At 40.6% G+C, this 20,201-nt stretch overlaps 1 protein-coding gene across 1 annotated transcript in view; it reads left to right on the top strand.

Annotated features, from left to right (window-relative positions):
• UNC80 (unc-80 subunit of NALCN channel complex) overlaps positions 1–20,201 on the top strand; it is a 157,183-nt gene that overhangs the window by 133,056 nt on the left and 3,926 nt on the right. Inside the window, exons 46-53 of the mRNA XM_037042137.1 lie at positions 465–590; positions 1,803–1,926; positions 2,657–2,863; positions 5,756–5,940; positions 6,583–6,748; positions 8,146–8,325; positions 11,604–11,742; positions 14,218–14,274. Coding sequence (XP_036898032.1) covers positions 465–590; positions 1,803–1,926; positions 2,657–2,863; positions 5,756–5,940; positions 6,583–6,748; positions 8,146–8,325; positions 11,604–11,742; positions 14,218–14,274 — 1,184 coding nt within the window. The remainder of the gene's footprint in view (positions 1–464; positions 591–1,802; positions 1,927–2,656; positions 2,864–5,755; positions 5,941–6,582; positions 6,749–8,145; positions 8,326–11,603; positions 11,743–14,217; positions 14,275–20,201) is intronic.

The raw sequence follows: 20,201 nt of genomic DNA, 5'->3' as shown, positions 1-20,201 counted from the left end.
GGAAACCATGGTAGAGCATTTCATTGAATGTGATCTGCTGCTTAACTAGCCCAGCAATAAATCTGTAGCTGGAATGCCTAGCGCAAGTAGAACTGTTGCCATCCTCATTGTTGTCAGTATTTGCTCCATCCAAAAATGTTGACTGTGTTCCTTTGAATCCACAAGTAAGTATGTGCAGTCTCCTGATTAGAATAGTTTTTGGCCCATCTCTCATTATTTATGTAGTTAATTGTAGACAACATTCTACAAAACCTTGGTTGAATCCAGTGTAACATTTGATCTGACTCCAGATATTACGTGCCTTCAGAAGAAGGCAACAAGAACATATTGAAAGTAACATGCCCAACCTTCAAATTATTATTATTATTATTATTATTACTATTATTATTAAATGAGACTCCCTTACAATGGTTGCATGAAATTGCAATAGTCAAGGCTGGTCATGTGCTCTGTTTGTATTTCAGGTGATGGGAGTGGTAGGACCCTCCAGTGTTGCTGATGGATTACCCCTTCTTCATCTCAGCCCTTATCTCTCACCACCTCTGCCCTTCAGCACAGCTGTTGTCCGGCTTGTAGCATTGCAGATACAGGTGTGACTGCCTTACCTGTTTGTCACGCTCATTAAGTCGCTGGTCGAGGCACCGGATCATGGTGTCCTCTTTTTGTTTTCTGCAAAGGCTGGGCAAAACCTGTGAAACAGAAGTGTGAACATCTCCAAAACCTCAGTGGGTTTGGAGCTTCAGCCCTGAGCTTGGCCCTAAGTTGTGCTTCTGTAATTCTTCTTGAGATCTCAAAAATAGCAGAGTCCTTTAATCCTGCCACACCCTCGGGCACCATGGCAGTCATTTGAAATGTTGCAGGGACCTTAGGGAAATGATGGCTCACAGATAATCAGCGCACAATTATTAATTAAAAGAGACAATAATATTCAAAGTCTGGTTTTCAATTATATCTAGAAAGAATTGCAATATAAAATTCTTTCAGATGTTATTACTAGACTTTGAATACTTTATTTTTCTTTAATGATTGTGGATTGAATATCGTGAGCACTTTGTTTAATTCTTCCACTTATTTTATTTCTTAAAATTAAAATAATCATTCCCAGGGCAAAACGTGCAGAAGGCAAATTCCCCCGCCTATTTCTGTGTATTACCCAGTTTTAGTGAGTGATAAATGGTCATCAAACTCTGTAACCAATGGCAAGTATACAGCTGGTATAAATGGATAACTGACTCATCCACCTTCTGACAGCCACACTTGGTGGTCCATCATCCAGAGAATAGAAAGATGATAGAAAAGAACTTAAACAAGGACTGTGGCTGCCATGCAGAAGGGGGAAAATGATACCCCTAAAACAGTACACTTTAATGACTTGGGTACAGAGACTATTTCTTTCTGTCTGTATTACTTATTGGTTTTTGGCTTGGAGAAGGGCTTGTGCAGGGGTCAGAGAACTTTTAAATAACTTCGCATTGGAACAGGTGGCAAGTTCTCATTTTATTCCTTTCCTTTTGTCTCTGGAATATTTATTGGTGGTCCCCTGGAGAAAATTAATGGGGACATGCGATTGCTTTGTACCAGACGGTAATTTTTCCCTTAATATTTAAGACGTTACTGGTTTTTAGGTATATAGCTCTGAATCATGTCAAGCAAATAATGGTAAAGTATCGTGGAAGACAATTGAACTCCTAGTTTACAGGAGCAACCGGCAGGGAGTCACCGTCTGGGTCCTGCTGTGTTAAAATGAATGTACGGAAAGGGTGCAGGGTCAATTAATCTCTCTTTCTATTATTGCTGCACAGGCTTTAAAAGAAGATTTCCCTTTAAGCCATGTGATCTCCCCATTCACCAATCAAGAGCGAAGGGAGGGGATGCTTTTAAATCTACTCATCCCATTTGTGCTCACAGTAGGATCTGGAAGCAAAGGTCTGATTAATTTAACTCAAGGAAATGTATCATTATTGTTTTGTTTTCTTAAGTGCCAGGCTTTTCTTTCTCTTTCTTTTTCCCACAAAGGCCATCACTGAAGTCCATCTGAATGATTTAAACAGGGTTACCTTAGGAAATAGATTTCTTTTTCTTTCTTTCTTTTTCACTTTAGCTACCCTGGGTCAAGAGTTTCTCTCCTCAACTCCTTTGAAGAGATATCGTATTTAAAAATCATTTCAGTACAGCGAAAGTCAGCAGCCCATTGTTTCAATTAAGAAAGGGGTATTAATGGAGTACGGTATAATGTGAACGGACAGGTGCACGGACTTCATAATCTACTGCCATTGGGTTTAGCATAATCTTGCCACTGCCATTAAATGCCATTATATTTTCACTACTGTTCTTCCTTGGGGGATTTTTCTTTTAGGCAAATTTATATCAACTGTAAACACTGTACATTATGAGTATTTGATCAGAAAAGAAAGGAGATTGAAATGGTAAGGAGGATATTTGGCTAAGAAACACAAGTCCGTGGGTACTGCATATGGGGAAGACAGAACCAGGGACTCTGTTACTGTCCATAGGAGAAGGTGTGCTTTGTGGGGAAACACCTGAATTTCTAGTTTGGTGGTGGAAAGAGAGCTGAATTTTTCTGTGTCGGATATGGAAAGTCTACCTCGTGACTTGCTCTTCTTTCCACCTCCCTCTTCCAAACTCTGTCCCTCAGACAGCCCGTGGCTGGAGCAGCCTGAGGTGCAGCTGTTACTGCAGACAGTCATTAATGTGCTCCTGCCTCCACGGATCATCAGCACGTCCAGGAGCAAGAACTTCATGTTGGAGAGCTCCCCTGCCCACTGCTCCACCCCGGGGGATGCAGGGAAAGACTTGCGCAGGGAAGGGCTGGCAGAGTCCACCAGCCAAGCAGCGTACTTGGGTGGGTACTTTCTCCGTCTCCCCTTCTTTCTCTCTCTCTCTGTAGACGCAAAGGCATACATGTATGTATATGCATGCATGCATGTGTATGTATACAAATATACATGCAGACTTATTTAGTTATGTTTCACTTTGACTCAAAAGTATTTTAAAAGCCCTCAATGAAGAAAGTATTTAAAGAATCCACTTGAACAAGTAAGAAGCATCACCCTTGCAAAACAGTCTGGTTTCCCTAAGTAAACCTTTGCCAAATAACAAAGTACGTTCATATCTGTGCTGCCTAGAGTACTTGGTCATTTTGCCGAGAGCGTCTGGGCCTGTCAGGAAAGCATCTGCAGCAAGAATTCCTCCTTGTGACTAAGTATGAGATCACTAATGAGGGTATCATCAGTGGCTGTTATCAGATCTCGGCCAGGCTAGTGTACAAGGACACCACATGGCACAACTCTGAAGTACAGTGACTGTCATCTATGCAAATGGAGGCCTGGGGCTGGATAGTCCACGTCCTGTGCAGCAGGACCTGTGGCCTTGCCCTGGCCAGTGTGGCTCAGTTGGTTGGAGCATCATCTTGTAAACCTAAGGTTTGCAGGTTTGATTTCTGGTCTGGGCATAGAACTAGGTCACAGGTTTGGTCCCTGGTCTGGGTGCACAAGAGGGGCAACTGATCATTGTTTCTCTCCCTCCCTTCTCTCTCAGATCAATAAGCATGTCCTTGAGTGAGGATAAACAAACAAACAAACAAACAAAGACATGGTCTTAAAGCATATTATGTTCCCTACTAGTCGTTTCTCTTATCATCTTAAATCTCCAGCTTAATCTTCACTCTGGTGTGGCCAGTGCACTTGTCCTCCCGTAAGCTTGCTGGTTCCCTTCCCCTCCACTCCTACTTCCCTGTTACCCTGTTAACTTGCTCCTGACCCATGCAACACTGGGAGGCCACTGCTTGGCCCTGAACAAACTAAGCCACAGCGCTGATAATAAGGAACATGCCAGCAGGACATCTCAAACGGAGGAAGTTGAGAGCATCTTGCCTGACATTTTTCAGTTCATCAAAGCAGATCTTGGTGGGGAGTAGAAGATGAATACCTATACACCTGTAAAAACGGGTCTTTTGTGTTTGGGGTGTGTAAGGTGTTTGGGCTGCATTATAAAGGGATGCATTGGAAAATGATGCGATTGACAATGAGAATGAAAAGGAGAAAAATGAAACGCAGACGCATGTGCATAAGACCTGCCCACGTGGGACTTGGTTGCCAGAGGTGTGAGAATATGGGGTTCAGATAAAATCTAGACTATGGAACAAAGCCCTGTGTGAGGTTTGGGATTGTACGGAAGGTGATGGAAAAAGAGGGCTTCACATATAAGACAAGGATAGGAGAAAACACTTAAGTGACTATTTTTAGTTCTTTTCATTTTCTGCCATTTTAATAAAAGCAATTCCTTTGGTCCTCCAGCCAACCTACTGGAGCTCTATTTTAAATTTATCTTTACATTTATTTTGTGCATTCCTGTGTACACAGCAGTATTTTCTATTCTTTATATCATATCATCAAGTTGTACCCTCGTAATGATTCTAAGAAATAGATGTGTCATGTTAGGAGTGAGGAGGCTAAGGCCCAGAAAGGCTGAGTAACTGGCATATCAAGATCTCCAGTCCAAGCCATCTAGCAACAGAACCCCAGCTTTGAGCCCTTTGCTGTTCTGTTTATGTGCTGGGCTGGTGGAGGTGAGGGTGGAAGTAGAGAGTGGCAGAGACCCAGAGGAGGCCAGTGGGCACAGAGCAGCAGACATGTCGCCAGGATCAGGGTAGGGAAAGAGGAGTGTTGCTTTTTGTTCATTTATTTGTTTAGTTGAGGGAGAGGAATTGGAGATGAGTGGCTGCTGTGAAAAGTGAGATGTTCAGGAGGAAGAGAGGTAAAGAAGAATCTTGCAACATCTCTCTCCGTTATACGGCATGGTTTTCTCCTGAAAAGGCCCTAAATAGATGGTAAAAGTGTGTGTGGCTCGAGGGCTTTAAGGAGTTGGATCTCTGAGTGTCTTGTAGTTGCTGAGATGGGCTTCCAGACACGGTCAGGAAGGCCTGGGTCCCCTTGTCTGCTCATGGCAGACTCTGTCGGGGACCTGGTGGCAGACCAAGCTCCCACGGATCTGACATCTTTACAACTTTCTCTTGGTCCTGACACACTGTTTGGGAATTCTGCTTTCTGGAAAAAAAATGATAGATTGTAACAGGGCTGCCAGAATCTGGGAGGAAAGAGGTAACGTGAAAGAAATCCGACAGGGCTCAGTAATAGTAGACATGATGTGCAACCTGGAAGGATATACTCAGGCACACCTACGGGTTACCTCTGGGGAGCAGTGCAGGGTGGGGTCTGGGAGAGATCTGAAAAAAAAAGGACTTTTTAAAAAATTAACTTTGTGTGTTGCTACATTATTTAATTTTACTTTTAATAAGAATATATTATTTCTAAGCTTAAAAAAGAAATATTTTAAAACACTCATGTTTTACTTTAGAATGTGACTGATTTGCTGGTATTACCCTAAAGATAAAACATTTAGAAAGCAAAATATTAGCCACACATCATGTTTATAACACATTTTTCCTTTCAAGTCTATGAACTACTTTGCAACGTATTTTCAAAAATAGTTAAATGCACCTAAGAAGGATATTTGTGCCCTCTAATTCAGAATCAAAGCATGTCTACCATACAAATTTTCCTGCCAGAACCCTCTCACTCAGGAGTATTTGTAAGTATTTGGAAAAATGGAGAGAGCGTAGAAATTTGGAAATGTTTCAATGCACCGAGGGCTGTGGGTGTGGGCTGCTGGGTGTGGGCAGGGGTCCTCATAACACAAGACCGCGGGCTCATTCTTCTCTCTTCCCGCTGTGAAGCTCTGAAGGTGATTCTCGTCTGCTTTGAGAGGCAGCTGGGGAGCCAGTGGTACTGGCTGAGCCTCCAGGTGAAGGAGATGGCCCTGCGGAAGGTGGGGGGCCTGGCCCTGTGGGACTTCCTGGACTTCATCGTGCGGACCCGAATCCCCATCTTCGTGCTCTTGCGCCCGTTCATCCAGTGCAAGGTGTGCTGCGTGTTCTCCTTCTAGAAGTGCAAGCCCCGCGCACGGGCTGCTGTCCAGGTTCAGGCAGGGTTACAGCGGTCGTGTTCCTGGGGCTCCATGACCTGCTAATATCATGACCTACGGCATAACAGTAGGGCCTGTTAATATCATGCTTGATGAGGAAACAGCTCAAAAATGTATCCCACAGAATAAAATTTCATGTTAGGAGTAGCTTCACAGTCTACAGACCTTTCCCTTCTCCCCACTCATCACCTCCCCCCCCAAAAAAAGGACCGACCCAGTGGAATGATCTGGAGAATGTTCCTTCTTTAGTGGCTTCAGGGAGATCGGATCTAAAATAAACATAAGAAAGATGGGTTGGTTAACGCATGTCATGTTTTTCTTTTGAGACACCCAGTGTGCTATTTCATTGTAATCTTTTATTCCGTTTTTTTCCCTTTGACTCTTTTCATGCCCCGATTTCCTGTGGCAGTGATTAGAAGCAATGTATTGATTGATTAAGCACTTCTGTATAAAGCACTATTCTAAAAGCTTCTCATGCATGGGTCACCTTATTTAATCCTCACAACCAGCGATAAAATAGGTGCAATAATTAGCCCGCTGGACAGGTGGGGAAGCTGAGACTCTCCATCTCCCTTCCAGCTTCTGGCCCAACCCGCGGAGAATCATGAGGAGCTTTCTGCGCGGCAGCACATTGCCGACCAGCTGGAGCGGCGCTTCATTCCACGCCCTCTGTGTAAGAGCTCCCTCATCGCCGAGTTCAACAACGAACTAAAAATTCTGAAAGAGGCGGTTCACAGTGGGTCAGGTGAGGGTGCGCGGTGTTTTCTTGTTTGGTTTGACCAAGGGCACTCACAAGTTTACAGAGAATGCCACTGTTCTGGTCGCGGCTCTTTTTGGAACCACGTGTGGGTTAGCCGTGTGAGCCCACCCGTACATTTGACCATGTGATCATTGTCAACAACGAAAATACTCAGGGCGGGTAATGGGAATTTAATTTAACTTCCTTTAAAATACTTTTGCGGTCTTCATTTCAGTAGTTATGCCCCTTCTTGAACATTTAACTCTGGGGACAAAAGTATTTTAAAATCTTGTCTTCATTTCCTTTTTGCAAAAGAGAAGGGTGCCTTGCATTCATCGACCATCTATTGTACGGTAGATTCTTTCACTGGTGTTACTTCCTGTAATCCACATAAATACCCGCAGGGTGCATAATTCAGTCCACCGATAGAAGGAGGAAACAGACTCAACAGAGGATTAAGTAATTTACATGACAGTGACAACAGGGAGGGGACTTAAAGCAAGGTCTGTGTGGTTGATTATAAAGCCTTAAACTTTTCACAAATTGGAGGGAGAGAGGGTTGAATCAGGCCTGGCAGACTAGGAGATAATTTCTTTACATTATTCAAAAGATTTTCTTTGGAAATACATTGCTTACTTTTTAGGTAATGTAAAGTAATGTAACTTTTTAAACAATGAGTAACAGCATATTGCCAAGGAGAGAAAATAAGTCATCTGCCATTAGAGGGCAGTCATTACCCGTGAGTAGAATATCACATGCACGGCTTTTCCCTTGTATCTTTGCTTGCAAAGTATCGAAGACAAAAATTTTGACAAATACAATCTTGGTGAAGTTTCCACAGAGCCATTCAAATATTCTGCTTTATGATAAAATAATCCGACATAGAACCCAAGGGGTATTTTATAAATTATAATTTCCTAGGAAAAGAATGAGAGAACAGTTTTGAGTATGTATTCTGATTTTGATGGTGAAGTTTCTGTCAGACAATGCATTTATTACTTCTCTACGCTTGTGTCAGGTGAGACATCTTTCTCGTAAAATCTGGCAAGTTGGGAGCTATGATTCATGTCAAAATGAATTTGCCTTCTACCAACCTCAGAAAATGAAATTGAAAAGCAATGAGAGAGGAAACAATGTCAAAACATTTTACATTGGTAGAAATTTCATGATCCCATAAGGAAACTATTCAGTTTACAAATATATCACTGGCCAATTTTTATTTTTTCTCTTTTTTGAAAAAAAAAAGTTCTCACTTCCATTTGCTACTTGGTCCTAAGGATCATCTATCTGGACACATCCTTTAACTGACCTTTTAAAATGCCAGTGGTCAGCGAGGAGTTCCAAGCAAACACTTGCTCTCAAAATCCTCACCTCGGATTTCCCGGGCTCTCTCATCCCCGCAGCCTACCAAGGGAAGACGTCCATCAGCACCGTGGGCACCTCCACCTCTGCCTACCGCCTGAGCCTGGCCACCATGTCCCGCTCCAACACGGGCACCGGCACCGTCTGGGAGCAGGACAGTGAGCCCTCCCAGCAGGCTTCACAGGACACCCTGAGTCGGACCGATGAGGAGGATGAGGAAAGTAGGTCACCCCACGGAATCCGGCAGGTGGGGGGCAGGTGCTGTGACACAGCTTGGCCCTGCGGAGGAGGGATTGGGAGGGGCTCCTTCCTTTCTAACCTTTTCCTGTTGTGATCCCTTGGCCATTTTTACAAAAAGGATTTCAAATGGAATTGTGGCTGGTTCCATGATCCCCACAGTCTGTTCTTCTATACACTTCTTGAAATCCTTGGTCTTTTGGGAAGAATTCTGGCCGAAAGTACTTCTTTGCTTTGAGCTTACATATTCAACCTTTTCCACTCTCATTTAAATTGTGCTTAAATAATGAATGGAAATAGTTTCCCCTTTCTCCTGGCCATCGTGCTTAGAGGGTTGATCCCTTTACATGATCCAATTGGACAAGGAAAAATGAGGACTTAGAAGAGATCAGAGGCTCTACTATCTAGAACGTAAACCAGCGGGCTGTCCCGAAGGAATGTAACCCAGGTTTGCGTTAAGTGTGCCCCAGTGACTGGAGCAGGTGGGAGCTTCAAACACATGTGCTTAAGACTTGGTGTCATGAAATGAGGGAGCTTGGTAGGAATAGATTTTTTTCATTTTTATTTTTTTTTACATTCAATATTATTCTGTGTCCGTTTCAGCTGGGCAGCAAAATGAGTAGGGACAGGTTTTAAAAAGTAAAAGGTGAACAGTTCCATTAAACACCACTGTTATTTAATGTTTTAAAAATATTTCATTATCTTCCAAATGTGTTTTAAACGCACTCTGATGAAATATTTATAGCAAAGTGTGCTGTCAGTGCCTGAGGAATCAAAACAAGGCGAAGGGCTTAAGCTAAACCATTAAAATAAAATAAAATGATAAAATAAACTTCTTGACATAGACAACAGCATGGTGATCACCAGAGGTAAAGGGGGGTGTGGGGAATAGAGGAGGGCACAGCAGGGACAAGTGATGATGGAAGGAGACTTGACTTGGTGTGGGGAACACACACACACACACACACACACACACACACCGTGAAAGCAACATCTAAATCTTCACTCAGAGCCCCTTCATATGAAACAAAAAGGCCCACTATGAACTAAATTAAACAGAAGAGAGTTGAGGTTAGAATTTTAACTAACTGAGATGAATGCAAGTACTTTCATACCCTACTGCAGTTGGGTGTGTAGGAAAGGGAAAGAAATAAATGCTTTTTCAAAACACATATCAACACAATGTTAGCAGACTTAGTTTCGGGGTTGGCCAGCCAACAGAGTGATAATCATGTTGTTCTGCTCCCAGCCTGCAGGCATACTTGTTTCCAGATCCCCCAGGTCACCCCTGATGGGAGTACCCCTAAAATTATAATTAGGGAAATTTTGAAAAATCTTGAGGGGGAAAAAAACAAGAAAACAAAGTGAGAGAGATAAGGATCAGCAGTTTGAATATCTGTTAAGTTCCTAGTAATAGTTAAGAGCTTAAAGTAATATCTGTTTTTCTTTAATTCTTGAAGGTACTCTCCACAGTTTTTTTTTTTTAATGATGGAAAATAATACAACTTATCTTTAGTAGAGGTGAATATACTTTTCAGGTAAACATATGAACAAGTAGATGACGTAGGCACTAGGAAGGAAGTAGGAAAAAGTGGAGATGTAAACTTAGACAGCATTGACCAAATGCCAACACTCATACACTGACGAGCATGCAGTGTTTTGCTAATAATTCTGCTCCCAGACGTTACAACCATCCCAATGGAAACAGGGTTGCTGACAAATATTGTAGTGTGGTTGTGATGTGGGTGTGTATTCATTTATATGAGGCGGGCTATGAAAGCTGGATGGTTGACTGCTTCGAATTGAACTGTTTTCCCATCTAATTATCAAACCTGCATTAAGACACAGCAGAATCAAGATGAGGAACAAAAATGAATGAGAAAGATATGTACTCTGCCCTTTAAGATTTTAGAGGTCTTATAGAGAAGATGACGGGCGTTTTCTGTAAAGAACATGGAACAAAAGAGGGAATGGAAGGCAGCACATGACTCATCACCAGACAAATATTGAGGGAGTAAGTGTTAAGTGACCCAGGAGTGTTAAAAAAGGGGGGGGGAGGGAGGGAATCAGTGAGATCTGGACAGGTCTTAGAAGAGCTTACTGTACCCTCCCACATTTTGCATGACTTTTAAGGCGCATTTACTTGTTTAGTTCTCTGTGCATTCACCTAAAAACAAAACCCTGTTCTGTAACAAAAAAACAACCCCAAGCCTGTCATTATATGGAGAATTAAAATTTCCAGCACTTTTCATACTCATTGTCTTGTTTTGAAGTAAGTTTCATTAGAAATATAGCCACTTGGAGTAATTTAAATAAGTGGTGGCAGAGGAGCGTGGAGGGTAGCAAAGTTCACCAAAACCCCGTATTGAACAAAATATGTTCACCATTCAGTGGCAAACAACATTAGCTCACTTAGACTGAGGCCACTCTGTGACAAATACTGCACTACCATTAATTAAATTTCATATGAATTTGAATATATTAATTCTGCTTTTACAGAGAAAGCAAGACTACATGCCCGAAACTTAAAGTTTAGGTTAAAATAAACACTTATTTATGAAGTTTTTGGATTTCCAAAATGTTTTCCCCAAACCTCTGCAGCAGTCCAAAAACCATGTAACGTACTGAGTGTAGTATTTGAATGTTAAAGAAAAGCATTTGACCTTTTCAATAACAAGCGCCTCATTGAACTGCTCCTGGAATGTTTAAAGTATTAGTCCGGCTTTTCTGAAACCATGAAATTACAAATGTCCCTTGACTTTCACAAATAATCTTGTAAGAATGGACAAGAAGTTCACATTTACTTCAGGAAGGCTGTTCAGAGTGGGAGATGTGTGGATGTGAAGAATTCTTATTGGTCCCTTTGTGCAGATTAAAAACTAAGAACCTCAAGGTCTTTCTTTTAAGAAGGAGACACTTTCACGAAGCTTTATTGCCTGAGCCGCTGTTTCCATCATTTAAATGAAGTAAGCAGAGGCTTTACCTTGCAGTTGTATTTACATTCATTCCCAAGGCAACAATGTTCAGTAACTCTAGAGGCTACACTGTTAAGGTCTTGGTTTTTTTACGCAAATAGGGAACATGTTTCTTGAGACCCCCAGGTCTTAGCTGTGAATTGTGCAAAGGAACAGATGGTAATTTGGCTTTAGAGACTGCTGTAAGGTTGTACCCGAGCGAAGGAGTGAACCTGCGTACAAATTTGGCTCAGGTTTTCTGATCCGTGTCATAGCTTTGTAACACCCCCTTCCTCTGCCCCTTTCAGATGACTCTGTAAGCATGCCCAGTGTGGTAAGTGAACAGGAAGCTTACCTCCTGAGTGCCGTTGGAAGGAGGAGGTTCTCCAGCCACGTCTCTAGCTCGTCTGCACCTCAGGCTGAGGTGGGCATGTTACCTAGCCAAAGGTAAAGAGCCATGGATATCTTATACTCTGACTTTGGGGGAAAGATAGTCTAAAAAATTTACTCCTGTTATTGAGAAAAGGCTGAAAGAGAAGCAAACAATCGATGTTTTTAAGTGGTCCATTCAACAAGGGACTTTTTGACCAGGGATGGTACAGGCAACAATTAGCAGAGAGTTTTCTAACCCAGGGCAGTGGTAGGGATCTAAATTTCTGATCCAAGCATTTGTTTTTCCTTAAAGATTTTCCATAAATAGATGCAGGGTCTTCTTTCAAATGACATTCTTGTATTTCAGGTATATAATTAGCTAAGCTAATAATGAGAGCCTGGCAAGTGCACAGGACAAGCCTGATGTGTCTGGTAAAGTTTAGACTCCTGGTATGTCATCAGCATTTGGTTGGGGGTAGTGAGGCTCAATCAAACAGAAAAGGACTTAGGCTACCATGTGTGGCCTTGGTCATTTACCTAGAGCCCACAGTTTTCCCTTCTGTGAAATAAGGAGGCTGGCTTAAACAATCGTTGGGTGACTTCTCTATCTATAGTTCTATAATTCTATGACTAAACCCTTCAAAACAGGGTTCATTTTCCTGCCCTGTTCTCTGCTTCCTAAGAACATACAATAAAAACTTTATAAAATAATCTGACATAAGAGTCAAAACGTTATCTATTTCAGAGCTAATGATATTTTTACTTGAGGAACTGAATTCTTTCAAAGGATTTGCCTTATTTGTGGATTTTTTTCTGGTTTGTTGTTTGTTCTTAATAGCCATAGATTCTATATGGTATAATTTATAGATGAAAAATAATAAAACTCAGGGAACATGACAATATTCAGGTAAAATCAGTTTATATGCAGAAATAATTTTCTTGTACCCAAAATCTTTAGCAAATATAAATAATTCATAATCTAGACAGATGAAATAAAATTTGTAAAACAAAGTCTAATTTTGAATAATATAAAAACATAAGGGAAAATGATAAAAGGTGATTATTAAATAAATTGTATACTTGTAAAAAATAGCAGTATTTTATGTATTATTTAATTGTTACCAAAATTAATCATATATAAGGGTTACCATCTTTGTTAGAGATTGTTTTACCTACATTTGGGAATTTACCTTTGAAAAAGAAGTCTTATAATAAAATATTTGTATAAAATCAGAGCCAAACTATAAAATGTCCTAAAAAAAGATCTAAAGTCATGGAAGCAGTTAATATTGCTAACTATCAATATCTTTTTAATTGTTAGCAACATGCAAGTTTCCATCCATAGTAAAATAAAACTAGCGATTTATTTAAAAGTTTTATGTAAATTAGGGAGTTACAGGAATGTAGAGTTTTTGTTGTTGTTTGTTATTTATCTAAAGTAACCTAGCCATAAATTCCTCTGTACATATCCATTTTGGGTTCAATCATTTCCAGGGAGAAAATTTGTTCTATTAGAGATATATTAGAAATCTGGAAAGAGAATATAGTTAAGTCCTTAGAGCTTCAGTCATGTTCTGAGGCTAGTGAAGGTGATAATGCCTGTGTACATTAAGGAAAGAGGCCCTCTTTCTGGGGGCGGAGGCTATTTTTACAGTGTATCATATTAACTGATTCCTTGGGGGCAGACACTCCAGTATTTTAGTTTTCTGCATGGTTTAACTAGTATTTATTGAGAGCTTCCTGTATGCTTATATGTTCAGTGCTAGGCAGTGAAGGAAAGAAAAATAAAGTATGACACAGTTTCGGTTCACAAATCCCCAAATCAATGCCTCCCAGTAAATCAATAAATGATTTCATTATTATTTCACCAACCTGACAGGTTTCTTCTTTTACCATTTACAATTCGGTCACTAGAGGATGGAGTGAGGAGGTAAATGGAGTTCCATGTGAATTTCCCAGGGTTGTCTTCCTTCCATTTTTTTACTTGCATTTTCATTGCAAAATTAGCAGTGGAAGTTTGGTTCTTTCTGTGTTTTTCTGAATGGCATCAGTTCCAAGAGTTTGGTTGTGACAGTTCATGGTAAGTAGTTTCTGTATGATGAAGTCACAACAAGCAAGAAAGAAGCAGGATGCTGGTCAATGAAACCTCATGTACATGAGGCAGGTTAAACGTAATAACCACCCAACCGATAGTTACCATAGCAATGATAGTTCCATCCTGTACAGACTCATTCTACAATGCGTTTCAGAGCTCACGTTTCCATTTGGAGCTCACGTTAACTCCCGACTCTTGACCAATAAACCGATCACTCCTCTCAGAGTCCCATTCATCCAAAGTCCCGCCTCCCCCATTGCCTTGAGTCCTTATGTCTCGACAAACCCAGCACAAGGTGAAATGGTTGACTGTCTCCTTTTCCTTCCTTGTTCTGTTAAATTTATTTATTTATTTTGGTTTTCAGAAGCAGAAAATTGCATGCCCTTTTTTCTTTTTCTTTTATTTGTTTGCATTTTTCTTTCCCTAAATGCTTCATCTCCCTACCCCTCCTGCAGTGAACCTAATGTCCTCGATGACTCCCAGGGCCTGGCCGCCGAGGGCAGCCTCTCTAGGTACAGTGTCAATGCTACCTGTCTATTGGTGTCTGTGCTGGGAAACTAGCCGTTCCCTGTCTCCTCTGTCTCTCTGTCTCCTCTTGCCCCGTCTTGGTATCTATTTCCATTTCTTGCCCTTTGTTGCTCATGAACATACAAGCCTGGAAGTCAAAGGTGTAGCCTCCTTCATTTTCAGCTTCAGAGCTCAGTCACAAATGGCCTCAAACTGTTACTACCAAAGAAAAAATCTGTGGAGTTCTTTTAGGGGCTTGGCCTGTCAATATCTAAAATGTCTCATATGCCAAATGTTAAATTTATCCCATCTAATCGTTCCCTCCCACACTGACATTCCTTAAGAAATATTGCTCAGAAGAAGCCAGTTATTACAACTCCCCATCATCAGGAATCCCCTTATTAAATCCACACAGGCCTTTTAGTTAATACCATGGATGGTAAGAAAACAATGATGTTATACTAACAGCAGCAGTGTAAGTACGATTTTATGTAATTCCTTCTCTTGGATGCATGTTATGTGTCATGCTATTATAGTAGCTTGTTCAGACATCACTTACATAAAGAATGTCTGTCCCAGCACAAAGATGACTCCAAAACTTGCCTTGAAACAGCAGATACGAACACTTCTTGGTAAGTAAGAGAAGTCTCAGAGTGCAAACAATATCATGTCATGGCTATTGTTTTAAACCTTCAGAAAGGGGGTCTGCACCTTTAACACTCAGAGAAACCACGTCAAACATTCCTAATCTTGTGCTGTTGATTCACACCTCTCAACTAATCCTCATTAGGGGTAATGCTTCTTGTTCATTCTAAGAGTGCTTTTGTTCCATCTCAAGAGAAAACATTCCCTTTCAGGTTTGCATTATTGAGTGAGTACAATCCACCCGTGTTTATTGCTTTATCACAAAGATGAGGAAATGTTGAGAGGCCGTTCCTGTGACAGGTCGTCCTTTGTTTTCCCTGCATCTTGTTCAGATTTCACATTTTCTTCTACAACTGAAAATGGGAAATTTCATCCATCATCAGGTGTACCTCTTTTCTTTTACTGGACCCATCATTCATGGCATTCATTTGTGTTTGCGAGCCCTTGACTTGATGGAGCAGTCTCTTATTGATGGTAAATGTGGACGTGCCCTGGAGTGCAGACTTACTTCCACAATCAAGAGCTTTGGGGATGAGGAAGAACACACCGGTCCTCAGAGTGGTGTCCCTCTGTGGCTCACAGTGCTTACAGCGATCAGAACCGCATCGAGCACCGTGGCCACTGCTTTCAAAGTTCACCTGTTAAACACTTAATATTACATGCCAGACAGGAGAGCCTTGATTAGAAGACAATTTCAGCATTTCTCCTGAGAGGAGAAAGTGTTCAAGTAGCCTTCCACTTGGCCAACTTTGTCTGAGTGCTTTTCTGCTTAGGCCAAATTCTGTTCTTGCTAACCGGAATGAGTCCTGGGTTCATGAGAAACAACAGCAGTTTGAATAGATTGTTAGAAACTCTCCGATGGATTTGGCCCCCTCTGGCAGGCTCAGGGTTCAAATGACTGCCTTGGAGTTCTCTAGCCCAATCCAATCTGCCTGGGTTCAGTGTCAGTGGGAATAAATCCAGATTCTTGCTATGTGAGACTGGTTCAGAGCCAAAGCTACAGACAGATCTTATCTACAATTGAATTAGTCCCGTCAGGGCTTTGATGACTGTCTTAGATCACCTATCGTTGATCTGTGGTTTCCGTAACTGTTGTTTGGTCATTCTGGGTGCCACCGGTCACCCTGGACTTCAGTTCTCATCATTAAGAAACTGGAAGATGAGGCATTCCCTTTGGATTCTGACCAGTTCTGTTAAAGCAAAGGCGTTCCGCCAGCCGCTAGCACATCCACTTTTGCCACACACTGCAAATCGTATCTCTTGAACTTCATCATCACCAAGTTCTCTTTGGAGGAGAGGAACTTTGGGCATTTACCCAGAGGTGGGTTTATAAAATAGAATATATATTTGTTATAGTCGGTTTGCAGGCCTTCTTAATTCGAGCATGAAACTTCTTTATGATGCAGACTCTTAAATTCCTAAAGGAGCAGTAAGGTGTTAACCCTGGAAGTCATGTGTAAGACACACACACACCAGAGCATCCGGGACCTACAGTATACTTGAAGGCGTTCTAAGGAAACCCTGGCACCAAAGCTTAAAGAATATCAGGAGGCATGCCTAATGGAGAGTAGTGAACCCAGCTCCTCTCTCCAGCCCTCATATTTTGGTTAATTTTTCTAAGGATGTGCCTTTGAAAGAGCACTCATTTTAGGCAAAACAAGCAGGTTGGTTCTGAGGGCTAAATGAGGAAGAGACCAGGATGACCTGATGATGAACAGATGGGAAAAAAAATAATAATTTTGCAGACTTTTTGACAGGTTCTACTAGGATGAAACCTGTGCTGATTTATTTTAAAGGTTCCTGACAAGAAATAGCAACTTGTTAAAAGCACTAGCCTATGCAGAGAAGATTCTTTTTTAGGAATTAATACATTGAAATAATATTCTAGGGAAGAATTCTCTTTTGTTAAGAATGTTGATCTTCCCTTCCTCTGCCCACCTCCCAATACACACACACACCATAGACCATGGTTTTTCTCTAGAAAAAGACAGACGTACAGAAGGTTAGTCAAGCCTGGATGTGTGTACTTGAGAATTAGATTTTGTTTGGTCATGTTAGAACAATTCAAATGGCAGAAACTGACAATCACTTCTACTTTTTAAAAAAGAGTTTACAATGCTGTCTGATTCCATAAAGATACTTTTAATCCCAGTGGAAAATAAGAATGTGATTCAAGATTGAACAAGATATATAGTCTGGGTGAGAAAAAATTAAAAAATAACCCATTTAGTAGATCCTATCTGGTGATCCTCCACATTTTCAAAGTATAAAAATTTGGCGAGTACTCTCAAAGGACAAAAAAAAATCAAAACAGTCTTTCTGCATACTTTGTCATTGCTAAATCAGTTCTTATGTGAAATCTAAGGTCCACATTATTCTCCCTTTTTAATCGGATTCTAGCCTCTCATATCTAAATTTTCTGGTACTTAAAACGCATTTTCTTGGATGTTGTGGAGACGGAGTAAATTTTCAGCAATAATATTTTACTGGAAAAGGGAAAAGCAGGATTTTGTCTGCTCTTAAATTCCTTGTTCTCTCCAAGTGCTTTATGGCGCCTTTGGTTCTGGCTTTAATCATTCCCATCACAGGGCAGTTATTAAGGGTAAATGGCTGTGCTGTGTGTCTTGTATTCCACTTCTAGGTTTTACTAACCACATTAAAACCAAATCTAGAAATGCAGATAAAAGCAGTGAAAATACTACTTCATTTTCTGTGTGCCAGTCTCCTCACCCAGGGCTCTACTTACATTTCTGATTTCTGAATATATTTCAATCTATACACTTTTATACCTTGAAACAAGTGACAAGAATTTTTACTTATCACTGAATGGCCCTTTGTTTGCCTACCCTTTGAGAAATACCATTGGAAAATACATACCTATTTGTTCACCACAACCCAGCCATCATGCTGAAACAAGGAAAAAGAGATAAGTTGTGCCAGAATTGCCCAACAGTATCTAAATCCCCCAGCTTATAGATGACTTCTTTCCCTTTTGAGTAAAGTGTTTGTTTTCATGTAGCCATTTGAGTCACTCCAGTTCTGCTGGGCCCCGAGTGCACCGGTTTCTCCAAAACTCACACCGTGCTACGGTTTGCCATTGTAATGTTTTTCAGTGCCTCAAAAATACAAAGGACAGTTTTAGCTTTGACTTAGTTTCATTCGCTTTTATTCTGATTGTTTTGCTCTTTCATTTAGCAAAACAGTAGAAAGGAGTCATTTCTCATTCCCAAGATTCAAAGTTTCAGGAAGCCAGTTTTCTATGGAGAGCAGCTTAGGGCCGACATCCGGGTCTTTTCCTGGTTAGTTTTAGTATCACACACCTATGGCCACACATTGCAGATCTTACAGGTGATTTGTATTTTATATGATATACAGAGAAGCTAAATTGAAACTACTTTTTATATGTCACTTCAATTGAGCATAGACCCAAGAAAAAGAAACACGTTCTGCATAAATAACTTCCATTATTAACTTCTCTGGCTGTTTAATAGTAATGTGTCCTGACTGCACACAGTTAAACCAGGGTTTCATGTCCCAAATATAAATGTCAACATCACATTTTTAGGGAGAATTTAGCTGGGATATATCACCAAAGGTATGCTCCATAAATCCATCCTTGATATGTGACTTCCGTGGATGAAATACTGTAACATTTACATAGAACAGCTAATTACTAAAGCTATAAACTTGATCTATTTCTTGGAAGTGAGCCTCTCTATCCATAGAGAAAATTTTGATGCTTATTATGACCTTCCCTTGGAATTATCATCATGAAATTACCATTACGTTCTGACATTTAGCACTCTCTGAGTAACATGTTTTTCTTTTCTTGCTCCATTTTTTTCTCACAAACTTAGACTACTGAATACATAGAGACAAGTGGACTGCCTCAATTTCATTTTCTCTGCCCAATTATTATCAAACCATTATACTACCCACTTCCTCTTAGTGCTCTAAAAGCAATAAACTTATTACCAATATCAAATGTAAAACAAGGAAGCATGCCATATACATTACTTTTCATGTTCAAGCCATCTTACATCAACTAACTTCCTTTCTCTACCTTAATGGGAGGTAGGTGGTAAGTATTGACCTCCCCTTATGGCTAAGGGAACTGAGGTAATGTTTACATGTCAATGACGAACCCATTCCAATGAAAGCTTTGCTTGGTATTTGGGAGAAATGTGTTTCTACCTTTGTGTATGTGGTAACTGAATACTCTTTCCAATGTAAAACACATGTTAAGATGTGTGATTAATAAGGAGATGTCATTTCAAACACAATCTGGATTGCTTATCAGAATTTACTTCATTGTTCTTTTGGGGTAATTTTCTGTCTTCATAGAAAAGTAATATATGGTAGAAGGTCACATATGTATAAAAGTAACGTACATTGCTTTTTAAACTTGCAATTTAGGAGAATAAGAAAGTTTTAAAAACATCTGTTTGGGGGACTCCTTATGGAATTCTGCATTATCTATCCCAAATGGTATGATTATGATATAGTCACACCCTATTTCATAAAAACTTAAAAAAACTCCATTTGGGAATCACTGATTTTCTTCTAGTGGAAATATAAAACTTTTTGAAAACGCCAGGCGTGCCTTGGTCGACCATGTCATGGTGAACCAGTTGTCAACACAACAGGGGAACATCTAATTGTCCATCTTGCCACCAATTTATCCCCTACAACTGCAGCAAGATTTTTAGATAGCTCATTTAAAAAAAAAAGGGAGAGAAATGAATGTGGTTTTTCTCTCTTTTTCCTGGATAGGTGGTAACTCTGGATTTTTCTGTGGGATATTTTATTCTAAAAACTATTTATAGATGACTCTCCTTTTGCAAAGGCAAAGCAGCAATTAGTTACCCATTAATCAAACAATCACATTGGCATCATCCAGGGGATTACAACGTTCCCTGGGGCACAGGACATTTCCTCCGTCCACCCCACTCCCATGATGAGCACCAATTACACATGCATGCAGAATGAAAGAGGGGCGTGGGCCCATGACAGTGTTTTCAGCTTCACCCAACCCTAAAATAGTGACCATGGCCAGTAGTCATTGTGCACATAAAATACACACATAAACAGCAAATTTGGGAGGAGCAGGTTGTTGCTCTTATAAATTGCATAATATATTGGAGTGCAGCTACTTGATATTCATAATTAATCTTCTGAGGTCTACTGCCAGATTAATTACTTTGTCAGCCTTTTAAATCTAAAGCCATTAAAAAATTTGTCTGCCCACGTGACTATTTATTTACTCAGAGTCACAGAGACTTCAGGC

Source organism: Sturnira hondurensis, unplaced genomic scaffold (genome assembly GCF_014824575.4).
Source record: "Sturnira hondurensis isolate 20B ecotype Veracruz unplaced genomic scaffold, ASM1482457v3 Scaffold0003681, whole genome shotgun sequence".
In the NCBI taxonomy this organism is placed as follows: Eukaryota; Metazoa; Chordata; class Mammalia; order Chiroptera; family Phyllostomidae; genus Sturnira; species Sturnira hondurensis.
This window is presented reverse-complemented; position numbering and strand designations above follow the sequence as displayed.